The sequence below is a fragment of the Planococcus citri genome, chromosome 2 (assembly GCF_950023065.1).
Source record: "Planococcus citri chromosome 2, ihPlaCitr1.1, whole genome shotgun sequence".
NCBI classification, from domain to species: Eukaryota; Metazoa; Arthropoda; class Insecta; order Hemiptera; family Pseudococcidae; genus Planococcus; species Planococcus citri.
This window is the reverse complement of record NC_088678.1, coordinates 46,103,657-46,124,025: the sequence shown is the minus strand read 5'-3', so window position 1 is coordinate 46,124,025 and position 20,369 is coordinate 46,103,657. Positions and strand designations below refer to the sequence as shown.

The following is a 20,369-nucleotide window of genomic DNA, read 5'->3' as shown; positions in this document are numbered from 1 at the left end:
TGTGCCACCACTCCCACTCACCGGACACCCTGTATAGTCAAATGACTTCAACAAGACGGATAGAAAATTTCAAATTATTCTTAGATCATTGTTTAACCCTTCCTCTTCCTCAGAAAGAGCTCAAAGTTTACAAAATTTAGAAATTTTCCAAATGTACGATTTTAAAAAAAATTTCCCCAGTTTAGGTTCCTTGATGTTTTTAGTCTTAAATGGGTACTTCCATATGATCTCTTTTAGGCTATAGAAAAAGTCTAGGTTAATTTTTGCCAAATTCAGAAGTTCTCAAAGTATTCATTTTTTTCTTCTAGGTATGAAAAGTACCTGCTTGGACGCTTGGTTTTGAAAATATCTCTAGAAAAAAGTAAGATTGGAAAAATAAACAACTGATTTACATTTTTGCGTGATAGTAAACATCAAAAGATCACCTAAAAAAAAAATGAAAAATTTTTTCCAGCACCTGAAAATTTGTTAAAATATTTCAAACTTTGAGCTCTGTCATGGAAGAGAGGGTTAAACATTCATTTAAAAATGTGAAATTTCTCGACGTCTTGCTGAAGTCATTACGTCGTAATTTGTTGTTAAACACTAATTAAAATTTGGGGAAAAAATTAAAAAACGATCTGAGGGGTTATTTTTAAAATTTTAAAATCGATTTCAAAGGTCCAAAAAGTTGAAAAAAAATGATGAAACGAAAAGACTTGAAAATATTTGTAATGGGAACTTTCTTTCACTCACGCTGTTCTTCGAAATGTGAAAATCTAATTTTTTGAGATCATACTTATTTCCTTGAAAAAAAATCAAAATTTGATCGAATTAAAGTATATACAGAAAATTGATATCTACGTAGTTTCCGCCCTTGTTCTCGACCGTCTAGATCCGCATCATCCCACGCAATTTCTGTATTTTTCAGTTTATTGGGGGGGGGCTGGAAAATTGAAAAATCCGATCAATCAATTCAGAAATCGAAAATAGATGAAAAATTTGTCGATGTGATCAAATATTAATTTTTTTTCCTTTCAAAAATTGATCAAACTTGAATTTTTAAAACTTTGCCAAAAAAGAAGAATAAAGTTCAACTAATTTGTTCGTTTTCAATTTTCAAAACACCCGCGGAGACCCATTTCCATTATAAAAATGAAACGTCGTATTTATTGTTTGAAACTGATTTGTTCGGCAATATCTCGTTCCTTTGATTTTAAAGGCTAGGCAAAACGTTCAACAAGTTCTTCTGTCACAATGGAAAATTCCGTCAATTGAATGATTCGTATTTTTAAATCTTTTTAATCTTGACCCAATCAAAAATTTGCCTTTTGAAGTTTTCTAAAATATATTGCTTAAAATTTTTAAAAATTTGTTTCTTACAAGCTCAGATTATACGACAATAATATTTTCCAAAACATTCTGATGAAAATTGTTTTTAATGAATCAAATAATAAAAGCTAGCAAACGCTGTATGATTGAAAACATAAAAAAGCTAAAAGCTAGCCAACAAATTTATTTATTTAGCTTTTTTGCGAATTTATTTGGTTTAGTTTCAGTTTGGGTTATTTTTCAATTTTCACTTTTTACTTTTTAGTTTTTTCTTTTTTTTTTTCATTTTTTTTTATTCTGGTGGTGAGTTTGCTCTTTCCTCTCAATTCACCTTATTGAAAAAAATGTTGAAAATCCGAAAGCTGAAAGCTAAAAGTTAGCTGTTAGAAAGCTTTACGAATTTAAAAAGCCTTAGCTAAAAGTAAAGTTTTGTAAATTTTTTATAAGCTAAAAGCTAAAGCCAAAAGTTTCATCTTTCAGCTTTCCATCCCCGTTTCAAAGTAGTTTTTCAGAAATCAGGACTCTGGGTGTTTTTTTTTTTTTTTTTGAGAAATGAATAGAGCATTTTGTAGTCCTTGCCAAGACAGCTCCAGTGATACAGTGATACCAATATCTCAATTTTGAAATTTTTTCTGTTAATCCTTCACATACTTTTTGCCCGTAGGTATCTGTTGTCTTTCCTCTTCGATTTCCAAATTAGACAATTTCTTGAAAAAACGAATATAGTGTAATACATATAAACTACCCCTTCGAGCTTTGATTATATCTACCTGTTATGAAGACGAAAATGCTATTTCGATATGCAACGTAGGTACTTTTCTGTCCGTGCCTTAATTAGTACACATAACCCGATTATACACATTTGATTATAAGTATCTAAATCTAGGGACTCTCCATTTACTTATAAATAGGTATGAGTAGGGAAGTGTTAATCGCATTACACGCTTTCGATATATGGTACAGAATGTCATTATTGGTGCCAAGGGCCTAGTGTAAAACCTTTCTACTAATAATTACCCTGCACCTACGCATAGATATACGTATGTATTCGTTGTGTGTAGATACCTATAAATATCTATCCAAGTACCCACCTACTCAATAAAAGCTTTTGCAGGCAATGAACGGAACTTCAAAACAAAATGTGGAAGAGGAGAACATTCTACTCGTAGTTTTTCGTTTAATACTGCGCCAAAAATATCGAAATATGTATTTGAAAAAATTTAATTAAAGTGTAATGACCTTATAGTAACAGGTGTTTTCATTTGAGAACGAGCGAAATCGGAAATTATTTTTCAGCTTGGTCTCTTTTTGTTGAGCGAAGGATGAAAAACGTAATTCTTTTTCTATTTTCAGAATCTTCCGAAATTATTATTTTCTAGGGCTACTCAAATTTAAAAAAATGAATGATACTTGAATATTTTTGATTTTTTTTTCTTAATTTCTTGTGCAATTTTTTATCCAGATTTCATAAGATACTAATCAATATAAAATTGATGAAATTCCAATAATGTAGGTCTCAAATCCATGTTCAGAAAACAAAAACTGTCTAAAAATAACTCTGGGAAAGACCCGGTTCAATGTCTTTCTCGGACGATTTCAATATAGATAATCCACGTTTCGCGATATTTTCAAATTCGCATGCGACCTACGAAACTGAATCAACAGAGCTGAAACATACAATCGCAGACATACTCGTAGGTACACAATATAGACTATGTATGTATTAAAAAAAAGGTCGAATTTTTTCAAATTTTTATTTGCCACCTCGCAAACAAAATGTAGGCAGTTCTTTGGTTATGTACTACGTACGCCAAGAAGCACAAAAATTCAACTTGGTAAACATAAATACTTCTTCAAATAGAATTTTTTGTTGTGACGAATATAGAAACTTATATTATCGCAGTAAATAAAATGTTTTACTTCATAAGCAAGAAATAAAAAAGTAAAAAAAAGAGGTTTGTATAAAATAAAAATTTGCTTACTACCAGAGAATAACAAAATAGGAGGAAAAAAAAATACGAACACACAACATATCATAAATATAAAAATCAGTTGACTAAGACTTATAATAAAAGTGATAATTCTAGGGGGGAGGGGGAAGTCAGGTAAATACAAAAATATAGGTATTAAAATACTGCTCGAATAAAGGTAACGTATGGCACCTTGAATTAAAAAAAAAAAAGAAAGAAAGATCGCCGATCCGTTCTGACGTAGGTTTCATTAGTAAAATTACAAAGTGTAATACAAAAGAAAAGCTCTTCAGGAAGCGTAATCGGTGTTTCACGAAATTAAACTTGTTGCTTCGCGCAACGCTGCGACCCACCTGAAACAACGAAATACATTAATACTTCATTATTACGCTCTGGAGACGGTGCGATAAGGTCTTGTAAGCGAAAAATTATTACTTTTCAGCAACGATTTCCGAATCAGCGTAAAAAACTAGTGGTGGTTGACCGGCGTGGCCAAGTTGGAAAACTAATTTCGAATCAATGTCTTCGTAGGAGTTACTAGCCTTAAAATTGGAAACAAAAATTGAAATTAAAAATTCAAGTTTGGAAAACAAAGTTTAGTAACTTTCGTACGACGTAAGAATAATTATTACCTCTTTGAATGTTTCTACAACGTAACCCAATACTGGTACTGACTCGGACGCCATCACGTCTTCGGAAGCTTTATAAACATATAATACTTGTTCTTTTAAAACGAACCAATTTCGTTTCCACGACTTGTTTTTGTTCTTTCTATGCAGCCAACCACTTATTTGAGATCCGGAATCGTTGGCGGTGACCTACGAGAAGCAATTTATATTAAAAACACAGAAGTCGAATCGAGGAAAAAACAAATCAATTCAAGTCGTACCTCTTTTAACCACGACGGCGCTGGATTTCGATGTGGTTTCTTACTATTATGAGGGTCGTGTTTTTTAAAACTAATTTTCGCACTTTGGTACGTAGCAAACGCGTCGCTATCGTTTAGGTCGTTATTATTCTTAATAATATTTAAAATACTCTCAGATTTTTCTTCAAATTCTGGAAAAATTAAAACCACGTGGGGTAAATATGACGTTGTACGTTTCATTCAACTCTACAGTAATTAGATTAGTTCACCTTTTAATAAATACTGAAAACAGTCGTCGCAGACTCTGGCCGCTTGAAAGTTCATATATTGCAGAGGTGCTTTATTATCCGAACATAATCCGCAAACGACCTGTTAAATTAATCCAAATAATGAATAACCGGAATTAACGAGTTTATAGCGTTTGCATACATCCGGTTCAACTTTATGTTAGGTGTTGATACTCACTCGACCACAAGCTCGACAATGGTGTCTCCGAAACGTTACTTTGAACTCGGCAGTGCATATTTGACACATAGTCACACGATGATCGGGGATCCAAACTGGAGCCTAGAATCATTTTTAATGAAATAAATTAATTGAAAAATTATATAAGGTGTATCGTGAATGTTTTAGCAATATAAATACATATTTAAATGAGCATGGAAGGAAATGAATATTTTATTTAGAAACGAGAGAGAGCATGAAATTTTTATTCGAAGTTCGAGCACGGTACATCAAATAATTTTTTTGAGGTAAACAAAATACAATTTTTTAATGAACCACGTGCTTTTAAAATTAACGGGCCAGTCAGAAATCTCTTTTTAATGCAATTTTAATTATTTTTTAAACACATTTAATGAGTATTTATAAAGGTAATTTTCTGAATTTATAGATACTTTTGCGCTGTTTTCAATTATCGAAAACATGATGAAGCCATTTTTGTTCAGATTAACCCGAAATTTACGCAAATAAAATGGAAGTGGGTCTTGGCTCGGACAAAATACATATTAGGGTCAATCGATTTAAAAAAAAGTAAAACTGGTAATAAAATTGAAGAACGTGTTTTTAAATTCAATTTTATGCAGTTATTTGATTAAATCTCATCTGGTCTTTGAAACGTCTTCTCGTTTGAAAATCGGCTAAAATGAAAAAAAAATACCTATTCCCGACTGGCCAGTTTTGAGTCTATCACAAGAAAAGTATCCCAAATGGCAAACATTTTTTTGAGAAAATTTTTTCGGATGAAAAATGGAAAGAAATCAAAATTTTACTACAATGATCTAGAAAGCTGAAATTAGATTTGTACTCTATTTTTGACCGATCGAATCGATTGCTGAAGGTTTCGAACCGTTCTAATGCTTCTAGCGGATTTTGATTATTTTTCTTTAAAAATAATCACAAGAGAAGATGGATTTGAACGGGCACAAAAAGATTTTAAAAATATGTGCCCAAGTCGATCGAATAGGGGCCGATTTTTATTTCAACTCTCCTTATACAGTGTTTTTTTCCCGAAAACTAGAGCCGAAAATCCGCTGGAAGCTCCATAATAGTTTGAAAGCACCAACAATAAACTCGGAAGATCAAAAATAGGGCACGACAGCCCAAAATTTAGCTTTTTTGTCGCGTTCGCAGATTGTGATTTAGATTTTGAAAATATGTTCCTAAATCGATCGAAAGGGTGGCAGAGATGGCAAATCCGAGTTTATATAGGCGCTGAATTTCATTTTCACTATATTTATAGCGTTTTAAAATTTTTTTTTTCAACTGGAGGATCTAAAAATTTGCTGAAGACACCAGAACGGTTCAAAATCATCACCAATCGATTTGAGAAGTCAAAAATAGGATACCAACTAATTTCAGCCTTCTATGAAACGTTAATTTTTTAAAAATTTAGTAATAATCGAAAAATAAAATTGTAGCTCCTGAAATTTTCACTGATGTATTTTAGAGCCCTTTATCGATCCCCCTTCGTTCGATTCAATTTTTTTTGGGTCAGTTGAGCTACTTCTCTTATTAGTATCTTCAATTTTTCTAGCCCATCTAATTAAATCGACAAAATCTGAGAAAATAATTTCATCAAGAGTGATGATACCCATTTGAAGAGGTAAATTTTTGAAAATATGAAGTTAAAAAGGATCACGCTTCCAGAAATATTCTCTCACTAAGAAAGTGGAAGAAAACGAGGGACATGAATTGCAGTTTAGAAAGATTTTTTTTTTCAAAAATTTACAATAAAATACCATTAAGTATTTTATTTCTTCAATATTTTTTAGAAATAAAATTTCCTACCAAAGTTGGCTTGAAATTTTTTCAACAAAATCTTCAAAAGGCAAAGAATTTGATTATAATTACGAAGTTTTGAAAAAAAAATCACAATAACCCCATGTCTCCAATGTCAAAAAGCAAACAGACTATGGAAAATTTCCACCTTGAATTTTAAAAATGGAGTCTTTCCATCATTGATCACTGATATTGTCTGCGCTGATTTCGCGTTTTTACGAAAATGAAAGGTCTAATAATTAAAGTTCTTCAAAATTTACATAATCAAGTACCTTTTTGCCAATAATATCCGTAGGATCATACGTAGGACAAAACGATAATTGCTTTTTATGATGTTCTTGTATAGTTTTCTCTATAACGGACACCCAGTCCTCTCTTTCTTGAGCCGATCTAAAATAAAAACATACACCCCCGTTACAAAAAAAATTAATTATTCATTCAAATAAATAATTTAAATCCATCATCGACGCTAGTATATTACTTGGCTCGAAGAGTAAAGCTGCGCGTAGTACTCATTATATTGAATTCATTATGATAATCTTCAACCGATGGAATCCATACTTTCATTCCGGCTAATGGGATTTTCTCTTTGACCGTCAAATTGAACATCGAACCATAACTAGTATAGAGAAGGCAATCGTTCAACTGCGAACAGCATTAAAACACCATTAGTTTAATTCGAACAAGAACGAAGGTGCGGTGTCGATATAAGTAAGATTAAAATCGTACCAAAATGAAATATCGAGATTGTAATTCCTTTCTGGAAAATTTATATAGTTCTCCTTCTTTAATGAATATCCTTCCTGGTTTAATAATTTCATGATTGCCGAGTCTATTTTGTATTTCGAGCAATTTACTCAAATGCAACTAAAAAGGTGGGAAAATATTAGCGATTTGGTTTCACTCAATTAGTAAGGGTTGAATTGGCAAATTATACTTACGTCTTGTTCCATCGATTTATTAGCATGTTCGGCTACATCGCAAACAATACGTAACGCTTGTTGGGTATCATTATAGTCTATTGAATTAGCGTTTTGATGAATAAGGTAATCTTCCAATAATAGTCTATATTGAGGCAGTCTTTGAACGGGTTTTAACATGTAATGCTTCAATGTTAATTTCTTGCAGCGTTCCGATGATTCGAAATCTTTGACAGCTTTGGCGAATTTATGATACTTATGACAGCAGTCGTCCAACAGATTACATTGTTTTTCGAAGTTTTGTATGTAGGTCGAGAATAACTTCAAGAAAGGACCTTTTTTGATAATAATATCGGATATTTTCGGATACAAGGTCCAATTATCCATACGTCCTTCGAAATCTTTGAGTAAATCTTCGTTGAAGCTTTTCAATTGGGGTAAATAGTTGATAATTCTATTTAGATCTGTTTCCGGTATAATTCGATCTTTGTCGGCGTTTTTAATGAAGTTCACGAAATCATCGGTCAACAGGTACAACACGTCGATAAATACTTTTTCCGACGATATCAATTCTTTAATTACCAAATGCGCTTTTTTCTCTTGTTTAGCTTCCTTATCACTCTCACTCTCTTCGATAATAACGGGTGCGACTTCGTCGGCGTCAATATTGCCGTTTAACGTCGCAGTGGAATTATTATCTTTATCGTTATCAATAGCGGAATCGTCGTTATTGTTGACATTTTTATCTTCGGTGCTAGAAACGGACGCAGTTTCCCACATCGCGTTATTTTTACTATCGGATTCGTTCTCTACGTAAAACACACTGTCACGTCGTTTGACTGTTTTACCAGCTTTACCGAAAGATCCGAACCAAGTTTTGATGCGTCTACGAACCGAATACGAGTCGTTGGAGCTATTGCCTCCTATGGAATCGTCATCGTCGAAGTTTTCGTGTTTGTCATCATCTACTATGCTTTCATCAGCTGCCAAATTGTTCGATTTAGATTTACCAACGTCTACGGACGACGAACTGTCACTTTTCGAAGTCGAACTGTTCTTAGGCCAATATTCATGATCGATTACAGATGACGATTGAGAATGATTGTCGGCGAATTCTATTGAAGAGCTGCTTCGCCAAGAGCTGCGATTACTTCGATCATTTTCCAAGGACGGTGCGAGATTATTACTGTCAGTCTTAATTTCCGATCTTCTGGTTAACAAATTACTCGTAACATGCTTGGTATTTCTCTCTAGCAATGATTCTTTATCCGATTCAAATTGTTTATGTATTTCGTCGAACGATAAGCGATGATCGAGCGACTGGAACGATTTAGAGAGATGGGTAGTTTCCGAACTAAATCTACAGCTGGTCGATTCGGTAGATGTAGCTCGTTCGAAACTGCGATTGAATTCGCTTAAAAAACTATCGTCCGAGGTATTTTTTATATTTTCTACTCGGCTAAGCGTAGAAGCTTTAACTTTATGCTGGAATCGCGTCTCGCTAATTGTAGTCGTAGTCGTCGACGTAAGATACTCGATCAGATTAACGCCACGTTCGTCGTTAGCAGTCTCCGTTTCGATACTTTCGCTGGTAAAAGGATTCAGATTATTTTTACCATTCAGTTCTTTTTGTATTTCATCGGCGAAAGGATTCAAAGGATTATCTGACGAGTTGGTCGTCGATGCAGCGTTTTTAAACGGATTCGACGAAGGCTTATCGTTAGCTTTGGTTTCGTTAAATTGCAACTCCGGCTCGGAATCGGTATTGCTTCGTATACTTCGAGGGGAACTTCTAGGCGATACTCTAATCGTCGTGTTGATTTCAGTTTCTAGACTAGTAGCTGCGGTACATTTTACTGTAGGTATATGTTGCGGCTTTGGTAACAGGGGAGGTTTTACTGCGCGTTTAGAGACACGATTATTATTGGCAGACGTGCCATCTGTTTCTTCGTCAATTAAAGGCGCTGTGTCGTCGCTAGCGGTGTCGTTTAGATTCTGGTGTAAATCGACTATCTCCAAAAGAGGTGATTTGAACTTCGACGATTCGTACAACCTGCGAACAAATGCGTAGATACAATTAAAATATACGTACACGAAAAAATAAATACGTAAAATAGGTAGGTACATGTTTAAAAATGTTAATCTTTCGTAAAAAATATCAATGTTCTATGGATTTTTTTACAATTCAGCGATAAAAAAAGTAAAAACACCACGAACTATATTTGTACCATCAGTGTTGATTCAACGTAAACATATGAGATGTGAATCATAATCACTACGCTATGTTATTTTTAGCCGAATTTTCTCAAAAAACGCTGTCATTGCAGAATATTTACTTGAAAAATTCGGCTAAAGGAACAACGTCATCACATTCGTGATTTGTGGAAACCTAAATACTTTGACCTGCTTCCTATTTTGGAATATTTTTCGAATTGATTCAAATGAACAGAGGAAACGAATTGAATAAAACTGGGCAGGGTTGTTACGGATCACGAAAATTTGATCCGATTCACGGATCACGAATCATTCAGAAATTTGTGATCCGGATCACGGATCAAAGATCTCCCAGGAAATTGTGATCCGGATCACGAATCACGAATAACTCCAGAAAAAAATGATCCGGATCAAGTTTTACGGATCATTTTTCGGATCATTTCAAGGAAATTGTATTATAAGGTACTAAATTGTTTTTTTATAATTGAAGATTGAACAAAAACGTGAAAAACAAAGTAGTCTCCATTTTATTTTCATTTTCAAAAAATTGCAATAACAGTTATACAGGGGTGGAAAAAGTCAGCTTCATCTTGCAAATTTCAGAAATTGAAAGATGAAATTTTCACATTTCAAAAAGTTTTAGTTTTTTGTCAATAAATCAAAAACTAAGCATCCTAGAAAAAAACAAATGACATTATGTCGATTGGAAATTTAATTCTCTACAATTTTGGTCATATGTAATTTTTTCATAGGACGCTTCCTTTCGCCTCCAGATCGATTTTTATGAAACACAGTTTGCAAATTTTTCAAAAAATAATTTCAAAAAGTTTTAGTTTTTTGTCAAAAAATCAAAAACTAAGCATCCTAGCGAAAAACCAATTATTTGTTATCATTAAATTGAGTTCAACTCCATTAATTTTTAATGAAATCGAATTTTCTAAGGAAAAACATGCAGCAATGCAGCATTACTGATGAAAAAAAATGATCCGTGAAATAATGATCTGCGGAAAATTTTGAATCGGATCATAGATCACGAATCGTTGTGGTATAATGATCCGGATCACGGATCACGATTTCTACTGCAGAAAATGATCCGGATCACAACGACCCTGAAACTGGGTATATCTGGAGGAAAGCAGAAGGAATGATAGGTACAATAAAGTTAGAGGAACGTTTTGCGCATTTCTTACAAATTACAAACTTTGCTCCAATAATAATTTTGTCAACTCTAATCCTCAGGAAGAAATAATGAGTAGGGAAATGGAATTCTGAAAATTGGAAAAAAAAATTTCCTAACCTACCTACTCATGATAAGTTGATAACCAAGAGCAGTATATGATTACAAAAAATCAATTTGTATCATTTGAGGAGGAGGGGCTTGGAAAATGGGTACCTATCACAACATGAATCACAATTTTTTGGAACAGACCGATTTTGGATTACTGAAAATTCGGCATACAAAAATTCTATGCATTTTTGGAAAATGATTATGTCTACAGTTCCGTCAAATTTTGAATGCAACCTACATTTCTGTGAAATAAGTTTTATCATTCGATTGCCCACTCACTGATTCAAACTAAAATACTACCCATATATATGAATCATATTTGATTCATATGGGATACCTAACCTACTTGTATTTTCAAACATTCACACAAATGATATAAGTATATAATTACGATTAAAATAGAGTGTTTAGATAAAAATTATCAGATATGAACATTTTTTTCCTGAATGTATCAGGGTTGCGAAAAGAGTGAATTCATTTTCTCATTTTGGTGGGAACAAAAAAATCAAACGTGGTTATGGAAGGAGAGGTCCTCTTAATACAAATATGTATTCAAACCCCCGGGCCTCTCGCTGAATTTTACTTCATTGCACTTCAAGTACTTGAGCATTACGAGTTCAACGACACCTCGTTCCCGAATATTGGTCCGCAGAATAAGGCGAAGAGTAATTTTGAAATAATTGCACAAACTCGAAATAGCCCAGAAAAAATACATTTCAATCATTTTATAATTATGAGATGTTCAGGTGACTTATCAAAATGAATAAAATTTAGCGCTGAATCCGAATAAATACTGATGATTTCAAATTTGGTCCCAAAATAGAGATTTTCAGCCCTGAAACTGAAATTTTGAACTCAAAAACAGCGATGATTTTTAGGTTGACCTCAAACCATAAATTTTTAATCCCATAATAACATAACTTTTCTACTTAAGTATCGAATCAGATTGAAATTTCTTGCTAGATTTGAAATTGATAGTGATTTCAACTGCGGCCCCAAAACGGAAATTTTCAGTCTCTAAATTGAAATTTTTCAGCGATCTGGATGTTGGCAACTCATTGATTCGACAACAAAACACAAATGGCAAGAATGAAGAATGTGAGGTGTTGTGACACTTTTCCTTTCCTCACTAAATTAGCCTGCTAAAATAAATTATAAATCACTCTCCAATTCGAAAACTTATGGGCAGAGAGATGAGGCAACAAACACGTAGAGTAGAACGTTCCCATGCACAAAACTGGTTCTCTTTACATTATCGCATGCGCAGAACAATTCTCACGCAAGAATAGACCTACGCATGCGCAAACTGTTACATTTCAACTTTGCAGGCCTGAGGCTTATAATGGAAAACAGTTTACTCACTGAATTTATGCGCAGAGCTATTTGAACAGCTCCGTGTGGCCAGCCCCGACCATGTGGGGGTGGGGGTCGAAAATAGTGCCAATCGTTTGTGCTTCGTTTGTGCACGTTTGTGCACTAATTACTTTCGTTTGTGCTCACCCCCTTCATGGCGTATTTGAAGGGAGCCTTGGTCGGGGCTGGCCACACGGAGCCTATTTGAACGTAAGAAAAATGGGCATATGATTTATTATTTTAACTTGGAAATTAGTTACATTCGGCCAATTGGTTATTTAAAAAGAACATGAAAATTTAAATTTAAAAAAAAAAACTATTTAGAACTCCAATACATCTATGATTCAATTTTTCAAGCCCTTCAGGAAATCAGGGCTGAGGTAAAAATGGAAGCAGACGCACATAAATAAAAACAACATTCACTCGGTATTTCTAAAAATTTCTTCAATACATAGGTACGTAGGGTGAAAAAGTAAAAGGGAATTGAATGATTCAAAATTTGAAATGCCTGGTTATGGAAAAGTGACTTTATCAATGGAAGGAAATCTGAGGGCAACATTTTACATCGACCGAAAAAAAATGAGAGGTTCCATTACACCTTTGAAAATTTTGGGCCACAAAAGGTCTTTTCGGCTCACATACTCAATCCATGGTCGAAAATTTTTCAGAATGGGTTTTGTTGATTGTTACTTTTAGAGGCTTACAAAAAAAAATCAAATAAAAGAGTCTTTTTTCAAAATAAAAGAACATTTATTCGATTTTTCAAATGAGCCAAAAATTTCAAAAACTCTAATGCCAATACTTTCATCACTTTTGAAGACAGGCCGTTTTGTTTCGAAATTATTTTCTTTCGTTTTCAAAAGTTACACTAAAGCATGATGTTAAAACCCAAAAAACATTGATTCAAAAATTTTGTTGAAAACTGAAAATTTTCAAAATAATTTTCAACTGCTTGTCTCCCCCTGTTGCATAAATTTTAGAGATGATTCATTAGTGGAAAAACTGATTAAGTTTGTCCTCGAAACCCTCAACCAAAATTTTCATGAAAAATAACATCAATTTTCAACTATTCCTTTGAAATAATCTTGTTTCCATGATCTTTCTGGATTCATAAGACTTTTGAAGAAGCTTGGCCGACGATGGAATATTTTTTCCAATTCCGCCTCACTCATAAAAACTACAAACGATAGAAAATTCAATATTGAAAAAACACACTAACTTTTCTCCCAATTAAACTTCTAAAAATAGGTATGTATCTGAAGTACCTGCTCAAGCTCATTCAATCCAATTAAAAATGAAAACAAATCACAAAAATACTTTCCTATTAAAAAAATTTTTCACGTCTTTTTTAATGGTATGCATCGTCATCATTTTAGTGACCCGGTATCAGTAGAACAGAATTTTCCAATTAGTAGTTAGATATCACAGCACCAATTGGAGAATGTTTACATTCGGAGAAATTTTCATTTTAATTGCAACGACGTCAATTAGCAAATCTTGATTGCAAGACGATTGTTAATTTCCAACACCGATTACCATTGCGGCATTTTATTTCCATGCGGTGAAATTTTTCTTTATTTTTCACGCAATCGAACAGCTGTTGTAGATCGGGTACCAAGTAGGTAGGTAAATTTTCTCGAACACGAAATAACGCTCTTCCTCGTCAAGTAGCATTTTGAAGGTGACGTCATCAATTTAACAGTTACAATTGTGAGATAACACGCTACTACAGACCAATCACCGCGACACGTTACTTACAAATTCAAATAATACATTTAAAATTTTGGTGTCATATAAAATACTAAATACACTATACAAAATACACAGACACACATCCACTATCCGCACACATAATATACGATACGACTGATTTAACAATGTCACATACAGTAGATGTACATAAAGCACCGCGTGCCTATTGCCAATTTACACGATCGCGATCCAAAAGCAGTACAATTTTTTCCTCGAATATGTCACATTCGAAGCCAATAAGACGTATATTCCGCATTTACATCGAAATACGAGGTACCCATGAGATTACATTATCAGTGGAACATGTACAAGTTGAAATTTCCCGAATATTAACTATTACGAAAAAAAACACTATGATATTTACATACGTTACAATGCTCGAATAGAGTGCCTATAACTATTAGGAAACGTCGTCGCTAGAATTTGACGACAAGTTTTTTTGCGTTGCAAGAGTCGAGCTTTGTAATAGAAAATTGCGCAAATTACGTTCAATTAGGTGGGGAATTATAATAATACGCTGCTGTACGATTACATAAACAATCAATTTTTTTTATCAATTGTTGGAAATTTCATTTTTCTTTTTATTCTACAGTTACGCAAGCAGCACATGGCGAAAAAAAATACTACAAACCTTTTATAAGCGCTTATATGCTGAAAATGAACTGGTTTTGGTGGCGTCGGCGGTTTCTGTTTACCTATGCAAAAATAAAAATTTGAAAGCAACAGTACACGTAACAGAAAAAAAGCACAACGGATACACGTACGAACGCGAAATCACAGTAGGTACGCGAATTAAAATTTTCTTTTTGTAAAATTACGTCAATCAACGCGCGAGAATATTCATCAACATCAGAACATTGACTGTTTTCATTTAAACAATCAGTTCCCTCTCTAAAGTTGAAAAAAAAAACACGGTACCTTATCAGCGAATTTGCTACAAGAATACAAATAGGTAATAAAATTTCAAGTACTTAGTATTAATGCGACATCAGGCGAGCGTACAACGTAAAATTTTTCGTTCGTCAATTTTAATCTCGCGAGAAGTAAAGAAGTTTGAAAATTTCGTACTGAATAATGAATATGTTTCAGCTAGAAAAGAAATTACGTAGATACATCGTAGATTAGTTGTTAGTGCGGACGAGAGGAATTTTTTAACGTGATAACTTAACCATAGATGATGATTCGCGGTGGCTCTGCTTATTAGAAAAACATATGAAAAATTCATGATTCATAGTATTATCAAGCCAGGTCGGAGTATTTTTCAAAATACCAACCATTCCAAAATTTGAATTCATTTATTTTTCTTTACACTAGATTTTGGACATTGGTTCTTCTTCAGAAAAGGAATTCGAATCAAGTAAGATACCTACCTACCAATGTAATTAGAAAAATTAATTACTAATTTGAACATATCAAATCGAAGCCAAAAGTTATCATCGGTATTTTCCCTTTATCAGTGGTATATTATTTGCTCAATTTTCTAATCAATTAGGAAAACTTCTAAATGATATCAAATTACGTTTGAAAACCATCATTACTCATTACGTTCCATTTGCAAATAAATAAAAAGTAGATTGAATCCCAAAGCATCCAAAAAATCTCGCCTCACGCAGATGGAAAATTTACCTCGTATTGAAAACCCTACTTTTGAAAACATGAAACAAAAAAAAAAATAAAATAATAATTACCAGAAAATCGACACGATTGAAAAATTAAAAGCAAAAAATTTACTTTTCATACGCGACGAGCGAGAACTAAATTACAATAGCTAAACCGCTACGGTACTTTCACCATAAATGAACGCATCGCTCCGGAAAATTCATTATGTGTTACCTGACGTGTGAATATTACTCGCATTATAGTATTGAAGTACATTGGATTTCGCATTCGTATTTCGCGCAAAATGAATTAAATAGCACTAATTGTCCTGGCAAATGATAAACTATAATAATTCTAATGCACTACGAAGAAAAATTGAAAAAGAATGAATTTCAGGATAGATCCCTCTCAAACAAAAACAAAAAGATATGACGAAAACTCCACATATATGAATGAGTTTATATGAATCATGGTCTATGATTTAGAATTTCCTGTTGTTTCGTATGCAGCAAAACTGAGACATGTTCATTGATTCATTCATGTACTTCGCAACAGCTTTAAACACTTCCAAGTGACATTAGGTTACCGACGAACTGAATAAACCAGCATAAAATTTAAGCATAACAGAACAACTGTAGCAAGCTCAAGCTGATAAGTACTGTAAACATGATCAAATTATTCTAGTAACGATGAAAGATTTGTGAAAAATTACCTGTTGTGGGTTTATTAGCTACAGGCACCATGATTTCATTTCATTAATAACTGAAACAAATACACAGTAAAGCTAGCATTAATATTATTTTAAACTATTACGTTTTAGTGCAAGACTTTTATCTCATTATCATCTGCAATAATAGTAAACATAGATTGAAATATAGAGATTTGAAAAGCCATATAAGTCACTTACCATCTCAGAGAAATTGTCATCAAGTCTTTATGATAATCACAATAATATGGATTAGAAACAAATATAATCTGACGATAAAACAATTATGTTTTAAAATGTTTCAAGATTTCATACACTTACAGCGAATGAAATAACATTATCACAAATTTCGACACCTCTGACTAGGTTGAATGAAAACTCACATAGAGCATCACCAATATTGAGAAGAATACAGTTAACTACACATCACGAATTAAATTATTATAATTATATTTCATAAACTATTGAAGAAAAGTAATTCAACGAAATGACTTATGAACAGATAATTATAAGAATAATGGCTTGAAGATTATGAATAATATTGTATGAATAATCTATTATTATTATTTTTACGTGTAATCAACAGAATCCATATCACATATCACACACACACACACACACACACACAGACACACACACATACATGAACTTATCAATCAAAAATTCAAAATCAAAAACAAGATGACAAATAGTCGAAAAACAATGCCAATTTTGTCTTTAATTATTATAGATATTGGAATTAATTTTGGAGCAGACACAACATTTAAAAAATTATAGTGTAACTTGAAATCAAATAAGTTATTTTGAAAAAGTATTATTTTGCGAAAAAATAATGTAAAAAACGAAAATTTCTTTCCAAATTTGAATTCCATTGATAAGTTCTTATCAAGTTTTCGAAAAGCCCAATCAAATACAACTACGTAAGAAAATCAGGTAAATTGTACCTTAAGGTGTGCACAAAAGCGACGCATAATAATGATTTTTCGTTGATGCGGTTTTCATTATCAGAAAATATCAAAATTTTCCTACAATCATCAAAGTTTTTCCAACTTTTCTACTTTTCCTTTTCCAACATATTTTATTTTAAATTTAAGTTATTTTGCTAAATTCTAAAGCAATTGATCTTATTTTTATTATAAATAATATGTAAGTCTGTGTTGAGTAGACTACCGAGCCATACGTTCTGGAATCACCATTACATTCATCCTGTGCGTTCTGTAGACAAGAAGTCATCGTTCATATAGTACAAATTTGAAGGTAGGAAATTGAAAATACCGTATGTAACAACTATAACTAATTCTTACATGGAACGCATTTCAAGTCGATCGTCATTACTAAACGTTCTCTTATGAGAAGAATACATTGAAATGTTATCGTATGCAGAAAATTTCTGTCTCTGTCGTCGCAGTAGACACGACTGATTTTTGATAAAACGTTCCACTTCTGCATTTCAAATTTGTGTTACACTTTTTCAGAGACTTTTACAATGGATCAAAGCGCCCATGGTTCTCAACAAGCGATACCTGGCTGTTCGAAAAACATGCCCATGAATCAAACTCATTCGATGACTGATAATGCGGTAGCTGGTGGATCTTCAAGCTCCAATACGTATAAAAATCCTGTCCCGAGTTGCTCGAAAAATGTTTCACTTGCTCCAACGAACTCTAAAAAAGATGACGAAAATAACCACAAATTATTCTTGATAGTTTATAAATTTTTACAACAACAAATGGCTGAAAACGATAGTTTAAGTGCTCTACAAAAAGAATCTTTGGAAGTTACGATTCAATGTTTGGGATACGCGTTTCAGTTTTACGAATTTGATAATCCTGATAATAATTTGCAAACGCTGTATGAGTTTTTCGAGAAACATAAAAATGAATTCGCTCATAAAAAATATGTGAGTTGCGTTTAGTTTCATGTTCATCAAGGTGTTATGCTTATAGTTTTATTAAAACCGTTACGAACTTATTCTATAGGAAATGGATTCCGATAGTGAACATGAAATCACACCCGAGGACATTGTTAAAGCAGAAGAATACAAAGAAAAAGGAAATCAGTTTATGCGTGAAGAAAAATTCCAAGAAGCTCTCGAGTGCTACGACAAGTAAATTTGTTTTCATAATAATTGAATTGAATAAGATCGTAGAAGATTCATAACTACGCTGAAAATATTCATGTTGCAGAGCCATACGCTTAAATCCCGATGAACCAGCGTTATATTGTAATCGTGCAGCCACCTATAATAATTTGAAAAAATTCAACGAAGCAATAGAAGATTGTAATATGGCATTATCTTTGAATCGGTCCTATGCCAAAGCCTATATTAGAAAAGGGTATGTTTCAATATAATGAATATACGCCATATATTGACTAGATTTACCTTATACAATGTTCATGATTTTTCAGGTTCGCCTACGAAAGGTTGAAAAACAATAAAAAGGCGCTGAAAAGCTATAAAAAAGCTTGTCAATTAGAACCAGAGAACGAGCATTATAAAAATTTGTACAACGATGCGAGTAAACGGCTTAAACAGAAGCAAGATGAATCTACGTCTACTTATAACACCATGTTTTTAGGACCGAGCGTCTCATCGTTACCTTTCGCGCAACTTCCTGAATTCGATAATTTAATGCAGTCGCTGTTTAGTTCAGTGGAAAGGCAATGGTTAGTATTACTAATGTTTGATATTAATTATTACAATAAGTGTTTGAATGTGTGTATGGGCCCTATTGTTCATTTTCTAGTTGAAAAAAAAAATCAATTCTTCAAAAAAGTACAATACGTATTCATAGTACGAGTGATTTTTTTTTGTAAAGCTATGCTATTGTTCAACGTGTTGCCTGGTGTACATTAAATGTATAAGTTCTCTGACAGTGTAATTTTTCTGTTTGTTACAGAGACGGTGTTCGGAAGTGCTCGTATGGTATTTTTTTGGAAGTTTGAAAATCGTTTTTGATATGTTTATATTTTATAAGACTTTATTTTTTTGAGAAAATCCATTTTGTTTTTGAAATAGTGTTGTAGAATAATATTTATCAACCTAATACATAATTCTTGGCGAAGAAAAAAAATGGAGATGTATCTACATCTACATCATAATTTAAAATGCACTTTTACTTACAGTTCCATCGTGTAAAATCGAATTTAAATTCCGAAAAGAATGCTTTTGCATTAGGCATTGATGGTATCATTTTAAATGTATGTTACAGAAATTTAAACTGAATTTTGTAAATGTGATACAATATGTGATTTTATTTGAAAAAGAAATTTTGGTTGCGTTGGATTTGATATTCGTATTTTTCATAACTTTCACAGTAATCGTCAAATCACAAGCAAAATAATGATTATATGTATTTAACGCAATCTGATTATTTTAATTGTATTGTACAATTTTTTGGTGGTTATGAAATATGGTAATACATAGTTTGAAAAATTGAAGAATTGACGGTGTTCATGATTTTTTATCAAGGTTACCGTTCATGTCTCTCGTGAATTAACACTACGCGTTGCAGGTATTTATTTTTTACGATAAATTTTGAAGTACTTATTCGTAATATTTATGTTGTTACAAACTGCATCATACTTTTTTGGTAATTTTGTTTTATCTTATTCAATTAATGGAAATATAAATTTATTCGAACTCTCGAATTTATTGAATCAAGTTGATTTTTTTTGGCAAATACGCTGAACTCCAAAAACAAGACGTAATCGATGAAATGATGGAGATTGAGAAAATTTAGAAATTGAAAATAATTTTAGGGCAGAATGTTTTCTTTGACCTTGCCTATGGAACATTGGAAATGAAAATTACTGGGTGACTTGATGAATTTCGTTCAGATAGCCAAAGTCCCTGATACCTATATTGATAGGTCAATGCGCAGTTTCTGATCCTAATTCCCGATGATTCGCAAAGTAATGCTAATGATGAATTCAGCTTTCAGTTCAGATTTCTGAAATTGAAAACGATGACTGCACCTGAACGTCTGAGCTTCAGCTATTTTATTTTTCAATCAACCAATAAATAATAATTCATTATTAGTAAGTACCTAATAAGTTTTCGAAGTTTGTTTCGAGATTTTTGCAAATTTGACAAAATAAAGTAAGC

At 32.7% G+C, this 20,369-nt stretch overlaps 2 protein-coding genes and 1 long non-coding RNA gene across 4 annotated transcripts; 2 read left to right on the top strand and 1 right to left on the bottom strand.

Annotated features, from left to right (window-relative positions):
* Positions 1-3,049: 3,049 nt before the first annotated feature.
* LOC135836112 (FYVE, RhoGEF and PH domain-containing protein 6-like) lies at positions 3,050-17,429 on the bottom strand. Of its 2 annotated transcripts, XM_065350733.1 has the most exons (14): positions 16,583-17,429; positions 16,463-16,487; positions 16,268-16,317; positions 14,588-14,651; positions 7,371-9,402; positions 7,159-7,296; positions 6,911-7,074; positions 6,702-6,819; positions 4,615-4,716; positions 4,419-4,518; positions 4,171-4,340; positions 3,914-4,099; positions 3,717-3,823; positions 3,050-3,634 (listed from the first exon to the last, which is right to left on the bottom strand). In XM_065350733.1, exons 3-14 carry the CDS (start codon positions 16,296-16,298, stop codon positions 3,592-3,594), a joined length of 3,255 nt encoding a protein of 1,084 aa, XP_065206805.1. In that variant the 5' UTR covers positions 16,299-16,317; positions 16,463-16,487; positions 16,583-17,429; the 3' UTR covers positions 3,050-3,591. The 2 variants fall into 2 exon arrangements, with proteins under 2 accessions (XP_065206805.1, XP_065206806.1); XM_065350734.1 differs by lacking the exons at positions 16,463-16,487; positions 16,583-17,429 and having other exon boundaries at positions 16,268-16,399.
* Positions 13,209-14,742, top strand: LOC135836116 (uncharacterized). The gene is made up of 2 exons (XR_010557000.1): positions 13,209-14,452; positions 14,549-14,742. It is a non-coding gene; the product is annotated as an uncharacterized LOC135836116 (long non-coding RNA).
* LOC135836115 (small glutamine-rich tetratricopeptide repeat-containing protein beta-like) lies at positions 17,427-19,921 on the top strand. Its single transcript, XM_065350739.1, has 6 exons — positions 17,427-17,518; positions 17,737-18,161; positions 18,241-18,368; positions 18,448-18,597; positions 18,671-18,928; positions 19,162-19,921. Coding segments are annotated over exons 2-6 (951 nt in total). The 5' UTR covers positions 17,427-17,518; positions 17,737-17,747; the 3' UTR covers positions 19,163-19,921.
* The last annotated feature ends 448 nt before the right edge of the window (positions 19,922-20,369 follow it).